The sequence below is a fragment of the Tenrec ecaudatus genome, chromosome 14 (assembly GCF_050624435.1).
Source record: "Tenrec ecaudatus isolate mTenEca1 chromosome 14, mTenEca1.hap1, whole genome shotgun sequence".
NCBI lineage: Eukaryota > Metazoa > Chordata > Mammalia > Afrosoricida > Tenrecidae > Tenrec > Tenrec ecaudatus.
In genome coordinates, this window is record NC_134543.1 from 125013626 (window position 1) to 125033575 (window position 19950).

Here is a 19950-nt window from a genome sequence, read left to right on the forward strand (position 1 = left end):
GCCTGGAGCAGCGGGTGAGTTTGAACTGCTGCCCTTGTGGTTAGCAGCTGAGTGCTGACCTCTGCTACTCGGGCTCTTCCTTACACTGTGGGTAGGATATTCAAATACAGGGCCTTTGGGGTAATCAGATAATTTTGTCTCATTATCCTCATTGCCAAATTAAGTTTTAAACTTTGAAGCTTAAAGTATTGCCTCTATCAAGTTTTTTTGCTATTTAAATCTTGGTGCCCAGTTTAGAATGGGAAGAGTTGGCCTCATTTCTTTTACATATATGGAATTGATTCAAATCTATGTTGTCTATTATCAGTTTGTTCATGGGCCGGGCCTTGGTTCATCATGAGTGAATGAATGATAACTTTCTGCCTGGCACAGAGTTGCTTAGCAAGAAATTGACCCGTGGCCATAAGTGGAGGCTGATTTTATGTTAATCATTTTTAAAATAATTCTTTTTTAAAAATTCCAAGTAACAACTCTGTAAAATGGCCTAAAATAGGCAATTTGATTTTTTTGTTTAGTTTGGATTATAGTTGAATTCCATTTTCCCTTGCAATGCTGACACCATCAACATTTAGTAATATTCTAGAATATGTTCTATTTAAAGAAAAAGATTAAGATCACTATTGATAGTATATCCTAGAAGGTACGTCTGTTTTTTAAACTTGCGGAGGCGGTGTCTTTCATTTCTCTGTGTATTCCTTCTGCTGCCCCTCTTCTATACCCTGGCCAAGGAGAGCCAGAGCAAATAAAGGAGAGCAGTCGGGATTGCTCTGGAGTCTGGCAAAATGTGTATGAAAAGAAAGCTGGACTTTTTTCTTTGATTCATGGAAACACAGCAATAAATGCAAGCAAAGAATTTTCCATTTCAGTAAAAGCAGTCAAATTAAAAACACTGCCACTTACATCATCAGTCCTGTGTTCTAACCATCAGGAACACGGAAACCAATCATGCTTTGTTCTTTCTCTCTTCCTAATGTTACCATGGAGAACTGCTAGTGTCGTGGGCCTTTCCTCCCACAGACTTGTGACATAGAATGAGGAAGCTTAATAAAACCTCCGAATGTATGGGCTTCCTATTATTTGTGATAGTGGTCTTTTGCTAAACCAAGTAGCAGACATCTTGTTCATCACTGAGCAATTTATGTCACGTAGAAATCCTCCAAAGCGTGTTGTTGTTCCTCTGTGGATGCATTTGTTGATCGAGACGATTGCTGCTGTTGTGGTTAGGTGCCAGTGGGTCAGTCCCCACGCAGAGTGGCCGTGGGCACCACAGAACAAAACACCGCCTGCTCCCGCGTAGCTGCCTGAGCCCGTTGTTGCTGCCACGGTGTGCCCGGTGACACTCCCTTTGTGACCCTTGACAATCCCGCTCGTCAGGGGTCTTCCCCTTTTGGTTGTCCCTTTCCCAAGCACGGTGCCCTTTGCCAGGGACCGGTCTCTTGAGAACGTATGTGGGACAATGTCTCGCCATCCTTGCCTCTAAGGCGCATCCTGGCTGGACTTGGAAGACTTGTTGTTCTTTTGGGAGCCCAGGGCACTTTCTTCTTCTGCTTCCTTTACTCACTGCTTCCTTTACTCCGCTTTCCCGTGTCTATGAGGCAATCGAGGCATGCCACAGCACATGCATGTAGGCACATGACGCATGGCTTGAGTCAGGCGCACCGTAGTCCTCAGAGTAACATCCTTGCTCCCTAATACTTGAAAGAAGTCTTTTGTAGCATATGTGCCCACTGTAGTCCCTCTTTTGATCTCTTTTTCCCCCCCTTTGGATCTCTTGACTGCTGCTTCCATGAGCACTGATTATGGATCCAAGGTAGATGAAGTCTTTGACAAGTTCGGTCTCTCCTCCTTTTCGGATGATGTTACCGTGTGATGTCCGTTGTGAGGACTTGGGTCTTCTTTACATGGAGTTGTGATCCGTGCTGAAGGCTGCCATCCTCGACCTTCATCAGCAAGTGCTTCAAGTCCTCCTCCCCTTCAGCAAGCCAGGTTGTGTCGTCTGCGTGTCACAGATTGTTCATAAATCTTCCTCTAACACCAGTGTTGCATTATTCTTTGTACAATCCAGCTTTTCACCTTATTTGCCCAGCCACAGATTGGATAAGTGTGGTGAGAGGATTCAACCCTGACCCACACTGTTCTTGATTTTAAGCCAGGCAGTATCCCCTTGTTCTGTTAGGATGTTCCCTGATCCCTGAGCAGCTTCTCCATTCTCAAGGCTGTCTCTAGCTTGTTAGGAGCCACACAGTTGAATGCCTTTGCATAGTCAGTAAAGCAAAAATAAATCTGTTCCTCTTACTTTCAGCTTTCAGCCAAGATCCATCTGCCATCAGTAATATCCTTCGTTGTAAGTCCTCCTGAATCTGGCCTGAATTTCTGTCAGTCGATGTACTGCTGCCACCGTTGTTGATTAATCTTCAGCAAAGTTTTACTTGTCTGCAAGATTAATGATATTGTTTGATGATTTGCATATTCTGTTGAGTCACTTTTCCTTGGAATAGGTGTAAATACGTGTGGGGTACCAGCCCCCACAGTCGAATGGGTCCAAGGGGCAGTGTGTGATTGAGGGGTAAAATTAAAGAGACTTCAGACAAGACAAAATATGCAATTGCTCACCTCTGGGATGGCCATGATCTCAGCAGCTGGGTCCATGCAGAGAGAGAGAATATATTTCTAATCTAGGCATATATACACATCAGGGGGGATGTGCAAGCCCCCCTGATTATATCATAATGGGAAGGGATTATACAATAGGCATACATCTAATCAGAGGGGACAAGATAGGGGTGTACATGCATTCAGAAGGGGTGACACTAAGGGTACACATGTGACAAGATGGGAGGACCAAGTGTACAGTTACCACCATGCACTAGCAAGCAGTGTCCCAGGCCCAGCATACAATGTGGGGGACAACCTGGGAAAAACCCTCCTGTATCCCACAAATACTGATCTCTTCCATTCAGTTGGTCAGGTTGCTGTCTCCCAAATTTCTTGGCATCAATAAATGAGTGTATCCAGTGTTTTATTGGCTTGTTGAAATATTTCAATTGGTATTCTGTCGATTCCTGGAACCTTGTTTTTGGCTGATGTTTTCAGTGCAACTTGGACTTCTTCCTTCAGTAACTTCAGTTTTTGATCTTATGCTTCCTCTTCATATGGTTAAATGTCAACCAGTTCTGTTTTGGTACTGTGACCATTTATTCCTTCCATCTTCTTTTGATGTTTCCTGCATTGCTCAGTATTTTGTCTATATAATGTTTTAGTATTGCAGTTTGAGGCTTGAATTTTTCTTTAGTTCTTTTAGCTTAAGACATGCTGACTAATCAAGTGTGTTTGCAGTCATATCCTGTTCTGTCTGAGACTGTATTGCGCATCCTTCCATTTCCAACAACATATCTTTGTGCAACAGGGTTTTCCAGCATGTTGGTTATCAAGTCTACATACAGAAGTAGACTTGTTGTGGAATTTGATCTTCGTTGTGCTCTTGCAAAGACTTTCCCGAGGATTTCTGATCTGGTGAGAGAGAGGCTATCTCCACCTTCGCACTGACGTTGGTTTTTACGCAGACTGTCGCAAAATGTAGTTTGCTGTTGTGATCTGAAGACTGTTACCCGTGCTACACCATGCTTCGAGACAAAATTTCACTTATTTTTCATTAGAAATAAATATTTCCCAATCTATAACTTTTTAAAAAGCTTTTGCTGACTGTTCCTCCCTTTTGATTTTCTAATTCTGGGTCTTCGCACATCCCTGGCTTTTCTTAAGCTGCCCTCTGAAATACTTTCAGGTCTTTTACTTCATCGTTTCTCCCATTTGCCAAAGCTGCTTTATAATTAAGAGCAAGTTTCAGAGTTTCTTTTGACATCCGTTTTGATCTTCTCTTTCTTCCCTGTCTTCAATGACCTTTGCTTTCTTCATGAATGATGTCCTTGATGTCAGTCCACGGCTCATCAGCTCCTCCGTCACAAGGTTCATTGAGTCAAATCCATTCTCGGTGTTCTCGGTATTCATGTGGGATGTACTCCAGGTCCCATTGTGGCTCTCGTGGACTAGTGTTCATTTTCTTTCAGTGACCATGGTCAGCCCAGCCTTGTTCCAACTGCTGATATCAAGCTTCCCCACTGTCTTGGCCCACAGGTGCAGGCATTTTGTTGTGTGTGTGTCCCGTCTGGAGAAGTCCATGTGTAGAGTTGCCATTCATGTTTTCGGAACAAGGCATTTGCAATGAAGAAGTGGTTGATCTTGCAAACTTCTGTCATAAGAGCCCCAGCTTCATTTCTATCACCAGAGAAGGAACAACTGCTGTTTCTTCCTCTTTGTTTCCAGATTTTGCATTCCAATTGTCAGTGATTATCCATGTATCCCGAGTGCATGCTTGATCAGTTTCATGTTGAAGAAGTTGGTGCAGTTCTCTTCTGACAGTGGTCCTAAGGTTTTCAATGGCTAAGTCCTCCAAAGTGGACAGCATATTCCTTCTTCACAGTCTCTTCTCAACCTGGAAGCTCTACTGGAACATGTTCACTCTGGTATTTGAAACACCAGGGACATAGCTTCCAGCATCACCGCAACACCCAAGTCACCACAGTAGGACAAGCTGACAGACGAGTAATAGTGGAGCTGATTACTAGTCTGTGTTTTCTCATACGCCTAAATTAGCCAGGAAACAAAGTTTCACAGTCACACGCTGTTCTCTTAAATTGGCCGTAAAAAGAACAAAACAATGACAACAAAAATGATGTTCGAACGAAACTGCTTTTACAAAAAAACTCATTGTGACCAGAGAGGACATTCCCAGGCGATGCCACTGGGTGCACGAACTCAAAGCAAGTTTCTTGATGCTACCCTAGTGGGGGGGCGGGGGTGAGGGTGGGGATGCAAACTACAAAAGTTCTGCCTAGTGGAATTTTTGTCTCTTTTTTTGGGGGGTGGGTACCCCCTCATACTTCCCAGTACATAAATTTAAATGCTTTTTTGGAGTGAGGATCTTAATATTCTTGTTTGGTTTTCAAGCCACCCAAGATTGCTAATGCGGGCATTAGTGGAATTGCTTAGCCCCACTTAGTCTTCCTAACATGTCTATGTCAGAGTGGGCAGGCTCCTGGTTAAACGTGTCATGGAAACATGGACAGGACCATCTCAAGATCATTTCCGATTGAGTAGTCGTCTATCCTGTCATCTACATCACATCTCCCAAAGTAGGCAATACCACACCCTGGGGGCACTGGAAGGATCCAGGGAATCTGCAAAAGCAACTCCACTAACTTTACCCTGGATTATGGGGTACAACAGTGCTTAAGTACCAGGGTGTGCCAAGTAATGTTCTTTCCTTGAAAAGGGAGCTGGTTGGCCAAATAAATTTGGAAACGTATGGTCCACATGCTCATTTATCTCTGATTCTGAGGGTAGCATTTTATTCTGCAGGCTACAATAAAAGTATCAGACTGCTCACCTCCCCAAAGCCTAATAGAGATATAAACCAGGCATTGAAACGATTTCAGAATCAAAAGACCACATAATTAATTACTCAACTGAAAGTTGAGACTCTCGTTAGGGAGTTTAAGAGTAAGGGAAAAATTAGTGATTACCAACCATTGGGAAAGGGTATCTTTGAGAAGTTGTTACTTCAACCATGCTTTCAAAGAGGAATAGAATTTAGGTCCAGTAGGGTAGAAAGTGGAAGAATAGTTGGCAGGAATAAGTCTATCCTGGGCAGGAGATAGAATAAAGTACCAACAAAGTAGGGGAGAGTTACAGGACTCTGCAGTAATAAATCCCCTAACTCGCTGCCGTCGAGTCCCACTCGGTGGCCCTGGAGGACTGCTGCGGTGGGTTTCCAGGCCCACAGCTCTCTCTGCGTGGTGGTAGGAAGCCCCCTTTTTCCCCCGAGTAGCTGGTGGCCCGTTTGCCTTTGGGTGTGTGAAACTCGGCAAAAAGGCAAGAGGAGCTCGTTGGGCACTTTGGTTAACTGAAAATGTGCTCCATTTTGGTTCAAATGGATCTCAGACTTGGTGCAGAACTAACCACATGCCTCACTGAGCATCTGCATCGGAAGCACCTTGGGTATTTTCTTGACACGCCGCTTTCCTGTTCTAAAGTGGCCTTTCCTTTTCTTCTAGAAGAGCCAACGAAGGTTTGAAGGCTATAAATCCGGATGACGCGGCGCCCTCTCTGCGGTTGCTGGCCTATGGTAAGGGTGGACTGGGTGCTGTCATTAAGATATTAGCCATCTTGCTCTTGGACCTTCATATAGCTCATGTATTTTGTTCTTCCTTGGCCTAGGGGTACAAATCGTTTGTACACGCACACACACACACACACACACACACACACGCAATTGAACCACCTTCTCTGTTTATGAACTGGTAATCCAGTTGGATTTTTCACCTGTCTGGACGCTAGGTAAGGAGCACAAATGGTTAAGCCCTGGGCTGCTAACTGAATAGCTGGTAGTTGGCACCCACACAGCAGCCTTGTGGGCGAGAGCCTGGCAGTCCACCTCCTTAGAGCACAGCCAGAAAACCGTGGGAGGCTGCCCACTCTGTCCCAGGGGCCGCTGCGAGTTGGAATCAACTGCACGGCACAGAACAGCAGGGCACACTCTAGTTAACCGTTTCTAGGCGAGGTTCTGTTACCTTCTGGATGTGTTCCGTGACGCTTGCTATACTAGGAGAACTCGGTGTTCATGCAGTTAATGCAACTGCAGGCTTTTCATTGCTTTTTCCCCCGAGTTAGTATTGTGTCATCGTTGCTCTCACCTTTCTCCTCTGCCTTTCTTGAGCTTTTCTTTCCCTCCTTCCTTCTGGACCTTTCTTTCCTCTCCCACTTTCAGCATTACTTAGCCACCAGATGCCACCTTTCAAACCCAGCGTCTCCCACAGCAGACCTACCTGTGCCCTTTCATAAAATGGTATTTCCTATGCCTTGGAAACTCACTGTGAGGAAAAACCATAGCACAGAAAGGGCTTAACACTGTTTTTCCTTTCTCTTTAGTTTCTGGCTTGGGCTTTGGGATTATGAGTGGAGTGTTTTCCTTTGTGAATACCCTGTCGGACTCCCTGGGGCCAGGCACAGTGGGCATCCATGGAGACTCTCCCCAGTTCTTCCTTAATTCAGGTACGTGCTGGGCAGCGGTGGCTGTTCCGGAGTCTACTCTGTCCGTACAACAGTTTAGAGTTCGTTCTGGTTGCCTGAGAAGCACATTGAAAAATGCAAAACAAAAACAAAAACAAAAGGTAATGGCTCTCCCAAAGCAGTGAGTCAGGCAGGAGCTGAGACAGTGTCGCTGCCGTCATCCCTAGTGGAGTTCACTGCTGCTTGAGTTCAAGGTGACGGTGAGTCTTCTAAAGGCAGCATAGGTACTGCTTGGCACCACTAAGAGGAAGAGCTAGACCTGAGAAAACAATCGTGATTAAAGTACTGTAGAATGCTAGAGTGGAATTTAGTTTGCGTAAAATTCATTTTTATTTTATTATACTAGCAATGTTGCTATAGAGATGACATATTAGAAGTCCGTTTTTGTAGGCCAGGTCCTCTCTTTTTAGTGTATATTCAGATGTACTGAAATGTTTCAGCACACTGCTGCGGCGCTGGAGGCACCCACTCTAGGACAAGAAATTTGGTAAACAGCTTCTGACCAACCAGCTGGAAACAATCGATAGTTGGATCCACATTAGAGGGGAAGGTGCAAATCATCAACAGGCTCGCTAATGTCTCATGCACGTGAACTGCTGCTGGAGGGAATTTTAAGAAGATTGCAGCAGGGCATTGAGATTGGCAAGCAGTTCAGGCTGGATTCAAAAGAGGACATGGGATGAGGGCTGTCATTGCTGACAGCAGTGAACGCCAGCAGATTTATCTCGGTCTGACTGGCTCCGCAAAGGCGCGTGACTTTATAACAGTGGACTATAACAGACTGGCCAGCATTATGAAGAATGGGAATTCCATCACACTGAGTTGTGTGCCTGTGGAACCTGCACACAGACCCTTCAAATAGAGTAAGGGATATTGCTGGTTTTAAACCAGCAAGAAGTCTGAAGACTCTAGTGCTGCTTTTAACAGAAATAACACATTGGGTGGCTTTAACAAAATGATGTATTTTTTTCACTGTTAGGGGGCTAGAAGCCTGAACTCGGGGTGTGGTGTCTGGGGACTGATTCGAGGGATGGGCTGGTCTCCGTAGGCTCCGAGGGAAGGTCCATGGGTTGTTCCTTGATGGCTCCAAATCGGCTTTCTCCCATGCCTGCTTGCTTAGTCTGCCAATCTTACTATCTCAAAACAGAGCAAAGTGCACTATACTTTAATACTGCCTCGCTCACATCGCAAAGACCACCCATAGCCAAAGGGGATTCTAACAAAATGTAACCGAGCCCATTTTCTATGAGTCAGTTCCAAAGGGTGTGAATTTACAACACACATTATTTGGGGGAACATGTTTGAATCCATAGGAGTTATATATGCACAGTTACCATAAGCCTTCCTAAAACGCTTAAGAAAAGCTTTTTGTGTTTTTTAAGTAAGGTGAAACCCACTGTATTTTTATGACCACCACAACACTTAACTCATGGAAATAAGTGTCCTCATGCATGGCTCCTTTCAATGAGGACGTCGTTTATTTCCCATCGATGCTGAATAGTGGACCTTAACTGTTAGGAGGAGGAGTCAGACAAACGTGTCAGAGAATGAGACCCGTTCCAGTAAGAGTGCCAGGGAATGGAAAGCACGTAGGAAGTCAGACCCGTTTAAAGGTGAATTGTGTAGGCCGTGACTGCTGCGGTGGTCCCCACTCGCTGCCGGGTCTCTGAGCCCCATGGACACAAGTTCTCCATTCTCAGCAGACCCTTTGGGTCCATTGCAGCTCAGGCCTTGGCCTCTTGTATCTGGATTCCCACTAACAACCTCCAACTACCCGATCTCCTTTCCTTGACACACTTTCCACATGAATCCACTCTGCGTGCAGCCACCAAAGTCATCTCCAGTCAGAATGTCCAATGGCTCTCCTGGTCCTCAGGGGAAGGGGAAGGCCAAGGCCCTGTCTGACCTGGCTGCAAGGAGTGTGTATGGGTCCTATTTATTTTGTGGTATTTCCAATGTAGCAAATTATCTTCCTTGTCAACTTCCATGAATAGACTATTTCTAGCAAAATTGTTAAATGAATACAGAAGAAATGTTAGGTCTTAGAGACAAATGTAGAGATAGCTCAAATTGATTAAAGTTTATTACACTTAATGTAATAAATTGGCACAATTAGATGTTAGTGCCACAGTGTTTATGTACTCTTAAGTTTGTCTATTACACTGCTGCATAAGCAGTTTGGGATTCTTTTTCCTGGCCCTCACATACAAAAAGCCCTCAAGCTCCCTGCCGTGAAGTTGATTCCAAGTCATAACATCCCTGGGCAGTAATGTCCTAATAAGACATGTAGTCCCTGGGTGGCAGGAAGGGTTAGCAGACTTAGTGCAAAAGGTTTTCGGTCTGAGTCCACTCTGATGCCTCCCAAGAGAGGCCTGGTGACCTACTTCTGAAAAACCAGTGATTAAAAACCCTGTCTGTGTATGGGGGAGAGGAGGGAGGTGGGGGTGAAGAGCAGCTGATACCAAGGGCTCAATAGAAAGTAGCCGTCTAGAAAGGAATGATGGCAACATATGTGCAAACAGGCCTGGTATAACTGATGTGTGGATTGTAATAAGCGTTGTAAGAGCCCTCACTAAAATGATCCCAATAAATAACTAAATAACCCTACGGAGAACAGTTCTCTGACACACATGGGATCACCGTGAGTTGGAATTCACTAGATGACAGCCGTTTTTGTTTCTGTTTTACACTATGGGACAGAATGGAATTGAGAAGCCATCAGTTTCTAAGGCCATGATCTTTTCAGATGCAGACTGCCACAGCTTGCTCCCATGGAGCACCTTGATGGGGCTGGAACTGCCCACCTTCTGGTTCCCACCAAGCACTAACTGCTGCTCCAAGAGGGCTCCCACTTATTTTCCTACCTGTGTCTCTCACTAGATGGTGCTAATTCCCTTCAGTGGGATTGGCTGCTTTTATAAAACATTAGCTTAAAAGATTCTTCTTGGAGAACATAAGAAATATGCTGGCAACTAGAGATTAAATTGGTATTTTCTTCATATTCAAGTTGAAATTCAAAGAAAATAGTCTGTAGCCTACCAGAACGGCAGAGTGTGCTGCGAATATGCCCCCGCAGGATGAAAGAACAACTGTTGTTTTATTGTGCAAGACTTTGTTTCTGCATCATTCTTCTTTTTTAAATCACTTTATTGGGGGTTCATACAACTCTTATCACAATCCATACATCCACCAATTGTACAAAGCGCACTTGTACATTCACTACCCTCATCGTTCTCAAAACATTTGCTCTCCACGTAAGCCCCTGGCATCAGCTCCTCATTTTCCCCCTCCCTCTCCACTCCCCCCTCCCTCATGAACCCTGATAATTTATAAATTATTATTTTGTTATATTTTACATTGTCCGATGTCTCCCTTCACCCACTTTTCTGTTGTCCTTCCCCCAGAGAGGAGGTTATATGTAGATCCTTGTAATCGGTTTTCCCTTTCCACCCCACCCTCCCTCCACCCTCCTGGTATCGCCACTCTCACCACTGGTCCTGAAGGCATCATCTGCCCTGGATTCCCTGTGTTTCAAGTTCCTGTCTGTACCAGTGTACATGCTCTGGTCTAACCAGACTTGTAAGGTAGAATTGGATTCATGATAGTGGGTGGAGAGGAAGCATTTAGGAACTAGAGGAAAGTTGTATCAACATCATTCTTTAGAGCATAAATGTTGAATTCTACACTTTAGAAATTTTTGTTATATGAAAAATCTTAAATACTGAAGGTATCTTATATATATATTATTTGTAACTGCCACTGCTACATTTCTGTAGGCATAAGCTCATTTTAAATTTTTCAATTAGTTTGTAAAGTTTAATGTAAGCATTTTCCACCTTTTCTCCCCTTGCTCAGTCTTATCATTTATGCTGTTATCACATAGTATTCCATTGTGAGAATACATTACAATTAATCCACAATGTATCAGTGAGCATTGAGTTGTTCCCAGGCATGCATATATGTAAATACACTTATATACAATGACGGGAGTAGATCTATGTACGTATATTTATTTATAAAGTATTATGGTAGTGGATGGACATTGGGTCTCCACTCAAGTACTCCCTCCACATAAGAACAGTGTGTTCTACTAACACGGCACTCTGTGATGGTCACCTTCCCTGACACGATCACCGAAGACAAAATGGGTGCATAAGCAAATGTGGTGAAGAAAGTTGATGGTGCCTGGCTACTAAAAGATATAGCATCTGGGGTCTTAAACACTTGAAGATAAACAAGCAGCCATGTAGCTGAGAAGTTTCAAAGTCCACATGGAAGAAGCACCCCAGCCTATATGATCATGAGGTGTCGATGGGATCAGGTATCAGGCATCAACGACCCAAAACAACAAGAAAAAAGCATACCAATGGGAATGAGGGAGAGGGCGGAGTGGAGACCCAAAGCCTATCAGTATTCAATTGGACACCCCCTGTCAGAATGGCCATAAGGAAGAGACGAGCCAGTCAGGGTGCAGTATAAAACCAGTGAAACACACAACCTTCCTCTAGTTCTTTAATGCTTCTTCTCCCTACCCCCACCCCCAACTAACCATGACCCCAATTCTATCTTACAAATCTGGCTAGACCAGAACATGCATAAGAGCTCACAACACAGGGAATGCAGAACAGATAAACCTCTCGGGACCAATAAGGGGAGCAGTGATGCTAGAGGGAACCTGTCACAATGAGCAGCATATGGCCCCCATCCCAGGGGGATGGACAACAGAAAAGTGGGTGAAATGAGACAGCAGTTTGTGTAAGACATGTGAAAAAATAATAATTTATAAATGATCAAGGGGGCATGGAGGAGGGAAATGAAAAAATGAGGATCTGATGCCAGGGTCTCAAGTAGAAAGAAAATGTTCTGAAAAAGATGATGACAACATATGTACAGATGTGTTTGACAAAATGAATATGTATATGGATTGTGATAAAGCTGTAGGAGCCCCCAATAAAATAAAATTTAAATTAAAAAAATCAAAAGCATTCTATCGGCACGTAATCCGCAGATCATGCAATTCGGTAGTTGAGTCATATGGAGCAGAGTTGTGCCGTCATCACTCTGCAGTCAGTTGCAGGGCATTGTCCTCGTTCGCAGGCAGTTGTTGGCGTCCCAGTTCCTTGAGCCGCCTCCGCCGTCCTTCCCAAGAAACCGTCAATGAAGGCATTAAGTTACTGTCTATTGATTTACCTGTCCTGGATTTCAAGTGCAGAAAAACATATTCCCCACCCCCCACCTCCAAAAAGAAGCCAAAAATTAACAATTATGAAGGAAAACAAAGAAAAACTTCAATTGAAAATAAAGGAGTTAACAGGAAAAATCTGTGTGCATTCATCAAGTGCAATATCAATTGGCTGCAATTTTTATATAATTATTGTATTTAAAATAACAAAATTCAATGAAGTTTGAACTTCAAGTTTATTCTGAGTAGTGCTTTTACATGTATAGAAGGGAGACCGTTTTAATTCCAGAAAAAGCAAATGGCTTGAAGAGGCTGGGTACAGGAGAGGTCCCAGTACAGACGGGAATTCAGAAGATCCCCGAGTGGCTAGTTCGCTCAGTGATTGAATCTTACCGTGGATGGTGGTGTGACGGGCTACGCGCCCACGAGGGCAGCAGGTTGAGCCCAGAGGATTTGGGTGATGGCTAGATGGTCTCCAGCCCTCTGCCCAGCCATATGTATTGAAATGAAAACACAGAAATCTGGCAGGAAAGAAAGGATTTGCGACTTTGGGTGGGGGAAATTCATTGGCAGATTAATTTTGATCAGGGATTTCTTTAAAGTGACTGGTTTCCTGCATAAGAAAACCCCAAATCAAAGCAAGATCTGTTATCAGCTTCTCTCTTACAAAATTGTACTTTTTAAGATTATCTTCTTCTCTTGGTTGTTGTGTGTGTTTTGTTATAAAGATCTGAAGTTTCACTTTAGAGAGGGGACTGGTTTTAAATGCAGATATTCCTTTAAATAGAGCAATGTCTCTTAATTAATGTGGAAGGTAATTAGTGGAGGTGGAGGCTGGGAGCTATTAGGAGTGGTCTCAGAGCAGCTGTTCTCAACCTGTGGGTCGCAACCCCTTTGGGGGCAAAATGACCCTTTCACAGGGGTCACCCGATTCATAACAGTCGCAAAATGACAGTGATGAAGTTGCATCGAAAGTAATGTCATGGTTGAGGCGGGGTTGTCACAACATGAGGAGCTGGATGAAAGGGCCGCGGCGTTAGGACGGTTGAGAGCCGTGACAGTATTCCCCTGGCCTTATTAAACCAATTTCACCTGCTGGAGCAGAAGGGCCCAGGAGAGGCAACGTGGCTGAGAAGGGACCCAGCCTGCCCCTGGGGCCTAGCACTGCGGTGTGCCTGAGAGCAGGGCAGTGCCCGGGCGGGCCCGGGCTCCGTGTCCACGGTCAGTGTCACAGCCCCATGCCGACCTCTCTTTCAGCCTTCATGACGCTGGTTCTCATTTTGCTGCACCTGTTCTGGGGAATCGTGTTCTTTGACGGCTGCGAGAAGAAAAGGTGGCATACACTGCTTCTGGTTCTCCTGACCCATCTGTTCGTGTCAGCCCTGGTGAGTGCCGCCCCGCAGGTCCCCCTCCTCTCTGGAACGCAGCACCTTGTCGTAAAGAACCCGGAACCCCAGGTCAGCAGCTGGACTGCCCCTGGGAGAGAGATGTGACGCTCTGCCCCGAGACGGTCTCGGCTTGTAGAGCCCAGTCAGCAGTCCTGCTCGCCTCGGGTTTCCTCTGAGTCGGAATCAGCGTGACGGCAGTGGGCTTACCTCCTATCTAAAATGTCGCCCTACAGTGGAAGATTTCAGAGAATGATTGTTGACGTAATTACGTTCTCAGAAATCACATGCACGAAGGACTGCGTTTGCATTCGAAGTGCGCACCACAACACGAACCCACCTCGCTAACCAGAGCCTAGATGACAAGTCAAACCAGACTGTCGGCCCCCAGGGCCGCCTCACGCCCCCTCCCCTCGTGCCCTTGCACGGCAGCCACTCCGGGCTGCTGGCCCGTCAGGTGGCTCTGCCTCGTGGTGTTTTATGTCAGCAGAATCACCTCTGCGTTTTGTGTCTGCCTTTTTTGTGCAGCGTTATGTTTGCAAGATAGATGAGGGAACTTCAAAAAGTTTGTATTTCTCTCTGAACTTTTTGTGGAATTAAGTTCACTGGCCTTGTCCACGAATGTTTTGACGCCCCTCATAGCTGTGTCGAGGTACGGTTGTGTGGCTGTACTTGCCTTATTCGAAGCGTATCCCTTCTGCAATGGAGACCTAGGGGTTCGGCTTCCGGCTCTTCCCTCCGATGACTGTTGTGCTATGACCAGTTTGGTGTCTGTCTCTTGGTCAACATCTGCACACGTCTTTCCTGTATGTGCTGGGTGTGGGGTATGCATCGGTCAACTGTCCTCACTGCTGCATTTCCCAGGGTGCGTGAGTTGCCATTCCTCTACCTCCTCTCCGCACGGGCTGGCCTCCTCCTTCAGGCTGGTCATCCCGCTGGCTTGCCTTGGTGTCACATCATAGCTTTAACTTAGTTGAATCCCTGATGATTAATGCGAGAACACTTCACCATGGACTGTCGACTATTTGGAGAATTACTTGGTGAAGTGGTTCTTCACATCTTTTGCCCAGCGTCTTATAGGGTGGTCCATCATTTTCGTTTTGATCGATGGATGTTCTTCATATATTACACAAGAGAGCCCTCTGTCAGATGTCGTACATATAACTTCTACTCTGGTCTGACTTTGGATTCTCTTGGTTTTTTGATGACCAGGTTTTTAATTTTAAGGTCGTCCAATTTATTTTTTTCTTGGTGATTTTACACTTCTAATGTCCTGTTTGAGAAATAAGACTCATGTGTTTCAATCATTTAACTTTATTTTGCTACTTGTGTATTCTAACATTCTACAGTAATTCTGGATTTCTGTTTTAAAGAGGAAAAAAAAATTCTAATGAAAAATGCAAGAGAGCTTACTTCCCTGTAAAGTGGGTTAGATTTTGAGACGTAGAACTATTCTGAAGAGGACAGAAAATGCCCAGCTCTTGTCATGTCCACCAGCACCACCACCGTGTGCAGTCTGAAACCAGCTCAACGTCACCCTCCCCGGTCTGCTGGTTTCACCACAGCCTCCTGGAACCGCTTCACTGTGGCTTTAAAGTCACAATCGGGCCATTCTTCAGCTCACCTACCTAAAGTTCTGCTTGTCTACAGAGAAAGTCCCTGCTCCTTCCTTTTAACACAGCATTGCCAGCCCCTGCCTGCTTCTCTGACCTCCCATGCGCCTGGCTCCATCACTGCTTGTCATTGGCATTGACCCCTTCTCAGGCTCCAGGTGCCCAAGCTCATTGCTCTCTTTTACTTGCGCTCCTCTTGGTTGGGAATGGCCTGATCCCTCATCGCTTGACTCATTCAACCTCCCCCTTGAGGGTCTCCGCTTTCACTTCCTCAGGGCCCCTGTTGACCACGTGAGCAGATCACCTGGTGCTTGTCCATCCTGGTAGCATCATCCCAAGTACAATGATTCTGGCGTGCACAGCGCCTTGGAAGCTGACAGAGATGCTGTTCCTTACCTAAAGCAGTTTGAGACGGTCTCGTGTTCGTGCACATCCCAAAGGCAGACTGAATTAACAGAGATCATCGTAAGCCAAGGCCCAGATGACAGAACATGGCCTTCTCCTGGACTTCCCATTGGGTCCTGGCTTCTGACAACCTCTTAGGGTTCCCACCTGAGCACAACAAAGCACGCACGGGCTCTAAGGGCGGTGGCTGCTGACGGGTTCCTGCATTAGCTCTGTGGGTCCTCTGCCTTAGTGCGCCTCAACAGAGGGGCGTGGGGCGCGGTGGTTAGCGCTCGCTGCTGACCTCTAGGCCGTGGTCTGACATGCTCAGATTCCTTACAGCCCTAGAGTTCAAACACTTACTGTCACCCATTTTTAAAACTGTTCCCCAAAGCCTTAGAGGCTCCTGGAGGTCTCCTTTAGGGGTCACAGGAGCAAGGTCCAGCAGGGACAATGAGACCTGCAGCTCCCCAGCCCCTGGGTAAAAAGAGAAGTTCCACTTTTATTGGTTTCATTTGCTTTCTTTTTTTTTTTTTATGTGTGTTTTCTTACTCTGTACTAACATTTCATTTGAAAACACTTGAGAAGTCAGTGCCCTGGTTATTTACAGTGTATTTTAAAAACTGCAAAAACACCACAAACTCAGTTGCCATGGAGTGAATCCCGACTCATTTATTCACAGAGTGTAATAGATAGGATAAGCTGGAGACCAGACCAAAAAGTCTTGGAGTCCTTGAAGAACTGGACCTCCCCCGCATGCTGAAGGGTCACTGAATCAGGCCCTGGGGCTCGGGGTGCGGCTCCCGACAGCATCCCCTTTATCTGCGGGGTCACCCTACTTGTCCCGACAGCATCCCCTTTATCTGCGGGGTCACCCTACTTGTCCCGACAGCATCCCCTTTATCTGCGGGGTCACCCTACTTGTCCCGACAGCATCCCCTTTATCTGCGGGGTCACTCTACTTGCCACGCTTCTCCAGGCTGATGTGTGCTTCCTTTGCAGACCCTGGTGAGCCCTCATTACGGGGTTAACCTGGCGTTGGCCTACGCGGTGCTGGTGCTCATGGGTGTCTGGGCCTTCTTCGTGGCTGGGGGCTCCGGCCGGACCCTGAAGCTCTGCCTGCTCTGCCAGGACAAGGACTTCCTTCTGTTCAGCCAGCGCTCCAGATAACCTCCAGGAGGCAGCGCCCCCGGCAGCAGGCCACGTCTTTGAGCCGGCACAGGCACAGCTGCGCCTCCTTCTCAAAGTGGCCTTCCTGAGGGGATTTGGGGAAAATGAAACTGTCTAGATACAGGCCCCACTCACATGGCTCTCGGGCCACAGCTGCCCTAGTGTGTGTGTCCCCTGCACGCAAGAGCCTCCTGGGGAGCCTAAACAATGCCCATGTCTGGGCTCCACCTGGCAGATTGAATTGCTTAGGGCCCCTGGTGTTCTCTGGCACATGGGCAGCCTGAGGATGGAAGAACCGGGGCTCTAGCTGCCTCCTGACCTAGGCTGGACAAGAAACACCGGAATGGCAAATGCTGGTTAGTCTGTTTACGCACTGAAGTTACAAAAGCCGAAAGGGCTCTGTAGCTCCCTGCTCCGCTGTCATGGGTATGCCTGGCACTCTGTGCCCAAGACCCTGCCGTGGGAGCTAAACCCAGCCGTACATGTAGCCAAGGAAGACACTGATTAGTAAGCTGCATTTATTTCTCTGTTTTGTTTTGTTTGCTCATTCTAGATAGTTCTTTTTGAGACACTGATGACATTGGTTTTGAGCCTGGGTTCAATTTCTTTAACGAAACCTGGTGACTTTCTGGCTCCTTGGCGTCGAAGGTCATTCGTGGGGAAGCCCTGCTGGCTGCAGTGTTTAACATCTGGGGCGCTCATTGCCCGGCTTGTTGAGGCAGAGCCAGCGGTTCACCTCAGTTAGGTGCTGGGTGTGGAAGGTACCTAGGACAGGCTGCCTTGAGCGGTGGCAGGCTAGCCCCAAACTTGAGGACACTAAGCCACCAGAGTGGTGCGGACATTCTCATTTGGCTCCCGTGAAGCTGTAATGCACAACACTTTCCCTCAAAATAAGGTAGTGTAAAAAATGGAAATAGATCGTTAAGTTGTCAAGTTAATGCCTTTACAGAATCCATATGGGTAAGTTTAGTAACATTCGGTGGGTTTGGGTCACAAAGTCAGCATCCCTGCCATAGGAAGACAGACCCAAAGCACCCATTCAGCTTCTTACCCACCACGTTGAAGCCCTCCAGCAGAACATGCGGAGGGCACAGCAGAGACTCGGCAGATGGGTGGATGGGGCAACACTTTGACGATGCATGTTCACAGCAGGAACGTGGCCAATATTTTGAGGGACCAGAAATTAACCTTTATCAGTTAACAATCAGACACACACACACACACACCCATGTGGAAGTTACAGGGACATCTTAACCTAGAGATGCGAGAGGAGAAAGGCTGGCCTTTGCACCTTTCCAGCGTCACGCAGTTTCCTCCTCAGACTAGTGAGCCAAGGGCACAGGGACTGAAGAGTGGACCACTGTGCAAACTTAGGGAGTACGATTCCAAGGGGCTGGAAGTTAAATTCTCACCAGAGTGTGGTATGCTTTGAGTAGTCGAATAAATACATATGCAAGGGGGCTTCAGGAAGTCCATTGAAAAATGGAAATTAAAGATAAAGAAATTTTCCTATGAACTCTGATGCCCCGCTTGTGTGTATATTTGTCTATGTGTGTTTATGTAATATATATATTTGGTCATTACTGCTGACTTACAAATGTCTGATAAAATGTTTATAGATTTGGAATGCATTAAAGATGTGAGAAGATTGTCATACTTGAGCCCCGAGGATGTCTTCTAGGCATTAGTAGTTTAATAGTAAGTAGAGAAGCCGAGGTATTACAAAACCTCATTTATTAAACAAAAACTTCTCAGGTGAGAAGGAACTTTTCTTTGATGGGAGCCTGTTGTCACAGGGCAGGAGCCCGTCGGCTCCTCGGAGATTGTTAGGAGCGCGTGGCCCAGGCTCCCGAGAACCACAGTCCGCCCGACGGCCCGTGTTTCTGGTGGCCTTGCCCGGAGCACCGCCGAGGGCATGCACACCTGGACTTCTGCCACTCCCGGGCAAGCAGGAAGATGCCTCTTGCTTCTTTTTGGCCTGTCTATTCCAAGGTGAGCTCTCTGCGCCTGTGAGGACGTGCTGAGCAGCTTGGGCTGTGTTTGGCTGAGTCAGCATTGGTGTTGGGCTTGTGATACCTGTTGCAGACATGGCCGTGGGAGCGAGCGAGAGCCGTTTCACTGCGCTCTACTGAAAGCTGTCTGCTTCTGGATTTAGGCCTCACTCCTCTGGATGCACATTGCTGACTGGGGAGGCCTGTCGCTCCCCGCCTGGCCTGCCCGACTGCCCACGCAGCAGCAGCAGCAGCCTCTCCTCGAGCGTCTGCAAAGGAAGTGGCTTCTGAGCCCAGTGTGCATGCCTCTCTTCTTGAGCTCCCAGTGGCAGTTCGCACCTACAGCGCTCCGTGTTGTAGCAGCATCCAAGGTAACCACGCAGGCTTCCTCTGACCTTGTGTCCCTCCTGCTCGCGTCTACCTTACCCCAGGTTGGAGCTAGCCATCGACATGGGCCTGCAGGCTCTGGTGAGGCCTGTCTGCAGGTCCCGGGGGCCAGCCTGTCACAGACATCATCTCTGTTTCTTCTGGCCCCACCATCCCTCCCCCCAGATAGACAGGCAGATGCCACCGTACGTCTACTTTCAAAGTGTTTTGTTTAAAGTGTCGAGTATTTTGTTTATGTTGTTTACATGTCTCATTTAGTAATTCTGTAATGAATAATTATCATAAGTTAAAACATTATTTTATTAAATTGTAGTTGGAAGAGGTGGGTCCTGTGTGCAAACTCTGTAACTTTGTGTAAGTTCTACTTTTATGTTATACAGACTTGCCATGTCAGACTGCTTCCATGTAGAACGCAGTAGGCTCTTTGCACACCTGTGTTTGTCAGTGAACAATAAAACGACTTTGCCACGACTCCTTCCTCTGCTTCCTCTTTGGAATCCGCACCCTGGAGTATCTGCTGACACTATAGCTTTTGTCTCGTGACACTTGTGTTAGTCTGGGTAGACTGGAGAAACAAATTCATAGATACTCATGTGTATAAGAAATAGGTTTATATACAAGAGCAATTGCATATTGAGAAAACATCCCGGCCCGGTCCAGATCAAGTCCTGAAGTCCGATATTAGCCCCTATGTCCGACACCAAGCTATA

General features: G+C 46.4%; 1 protein-coding gene across 2 annotated transcripts in view; it reads left to right on the plus strand.

Annotated features, from left to right (window-relative positions):
- APH1B (aph-1B gamma-secretase subunit) overlaps positions 1 to 19701 on the plus strand; it is a 30608-nt gene extending 10907 nt beyond the window's left edge. Inside the window, exons 3-6 of one of the 2 annotated variants that reach the window (XM_075531018.1) lie at positions 6114 to 6184; positions 6988 to 7110; positions 13568 to 13695; positions 16695 to 19701. In XM_075531018.1, coding sequence (XP_075387133.1) covers positions 6114 to 6184; positions 6988 to 7110; positions 13568 to 13695; positions 16695 to 16862 — 490 coding nt within the window. In that variant the 3' untranslated portion in view covers positions 16863 to 19701. The remainder of the gene's footprint in view (positions 1 to 6113; positions 6185 to 6987; positions 7111 to 13567; positions 13696 to 16694) is intronic. The other variant, XM_075531019.1, reaches the window with a different exon arrangement.
- The last annotated feature ends 249 nt before the right edge of the window (positions 19702 to 19950 follow it).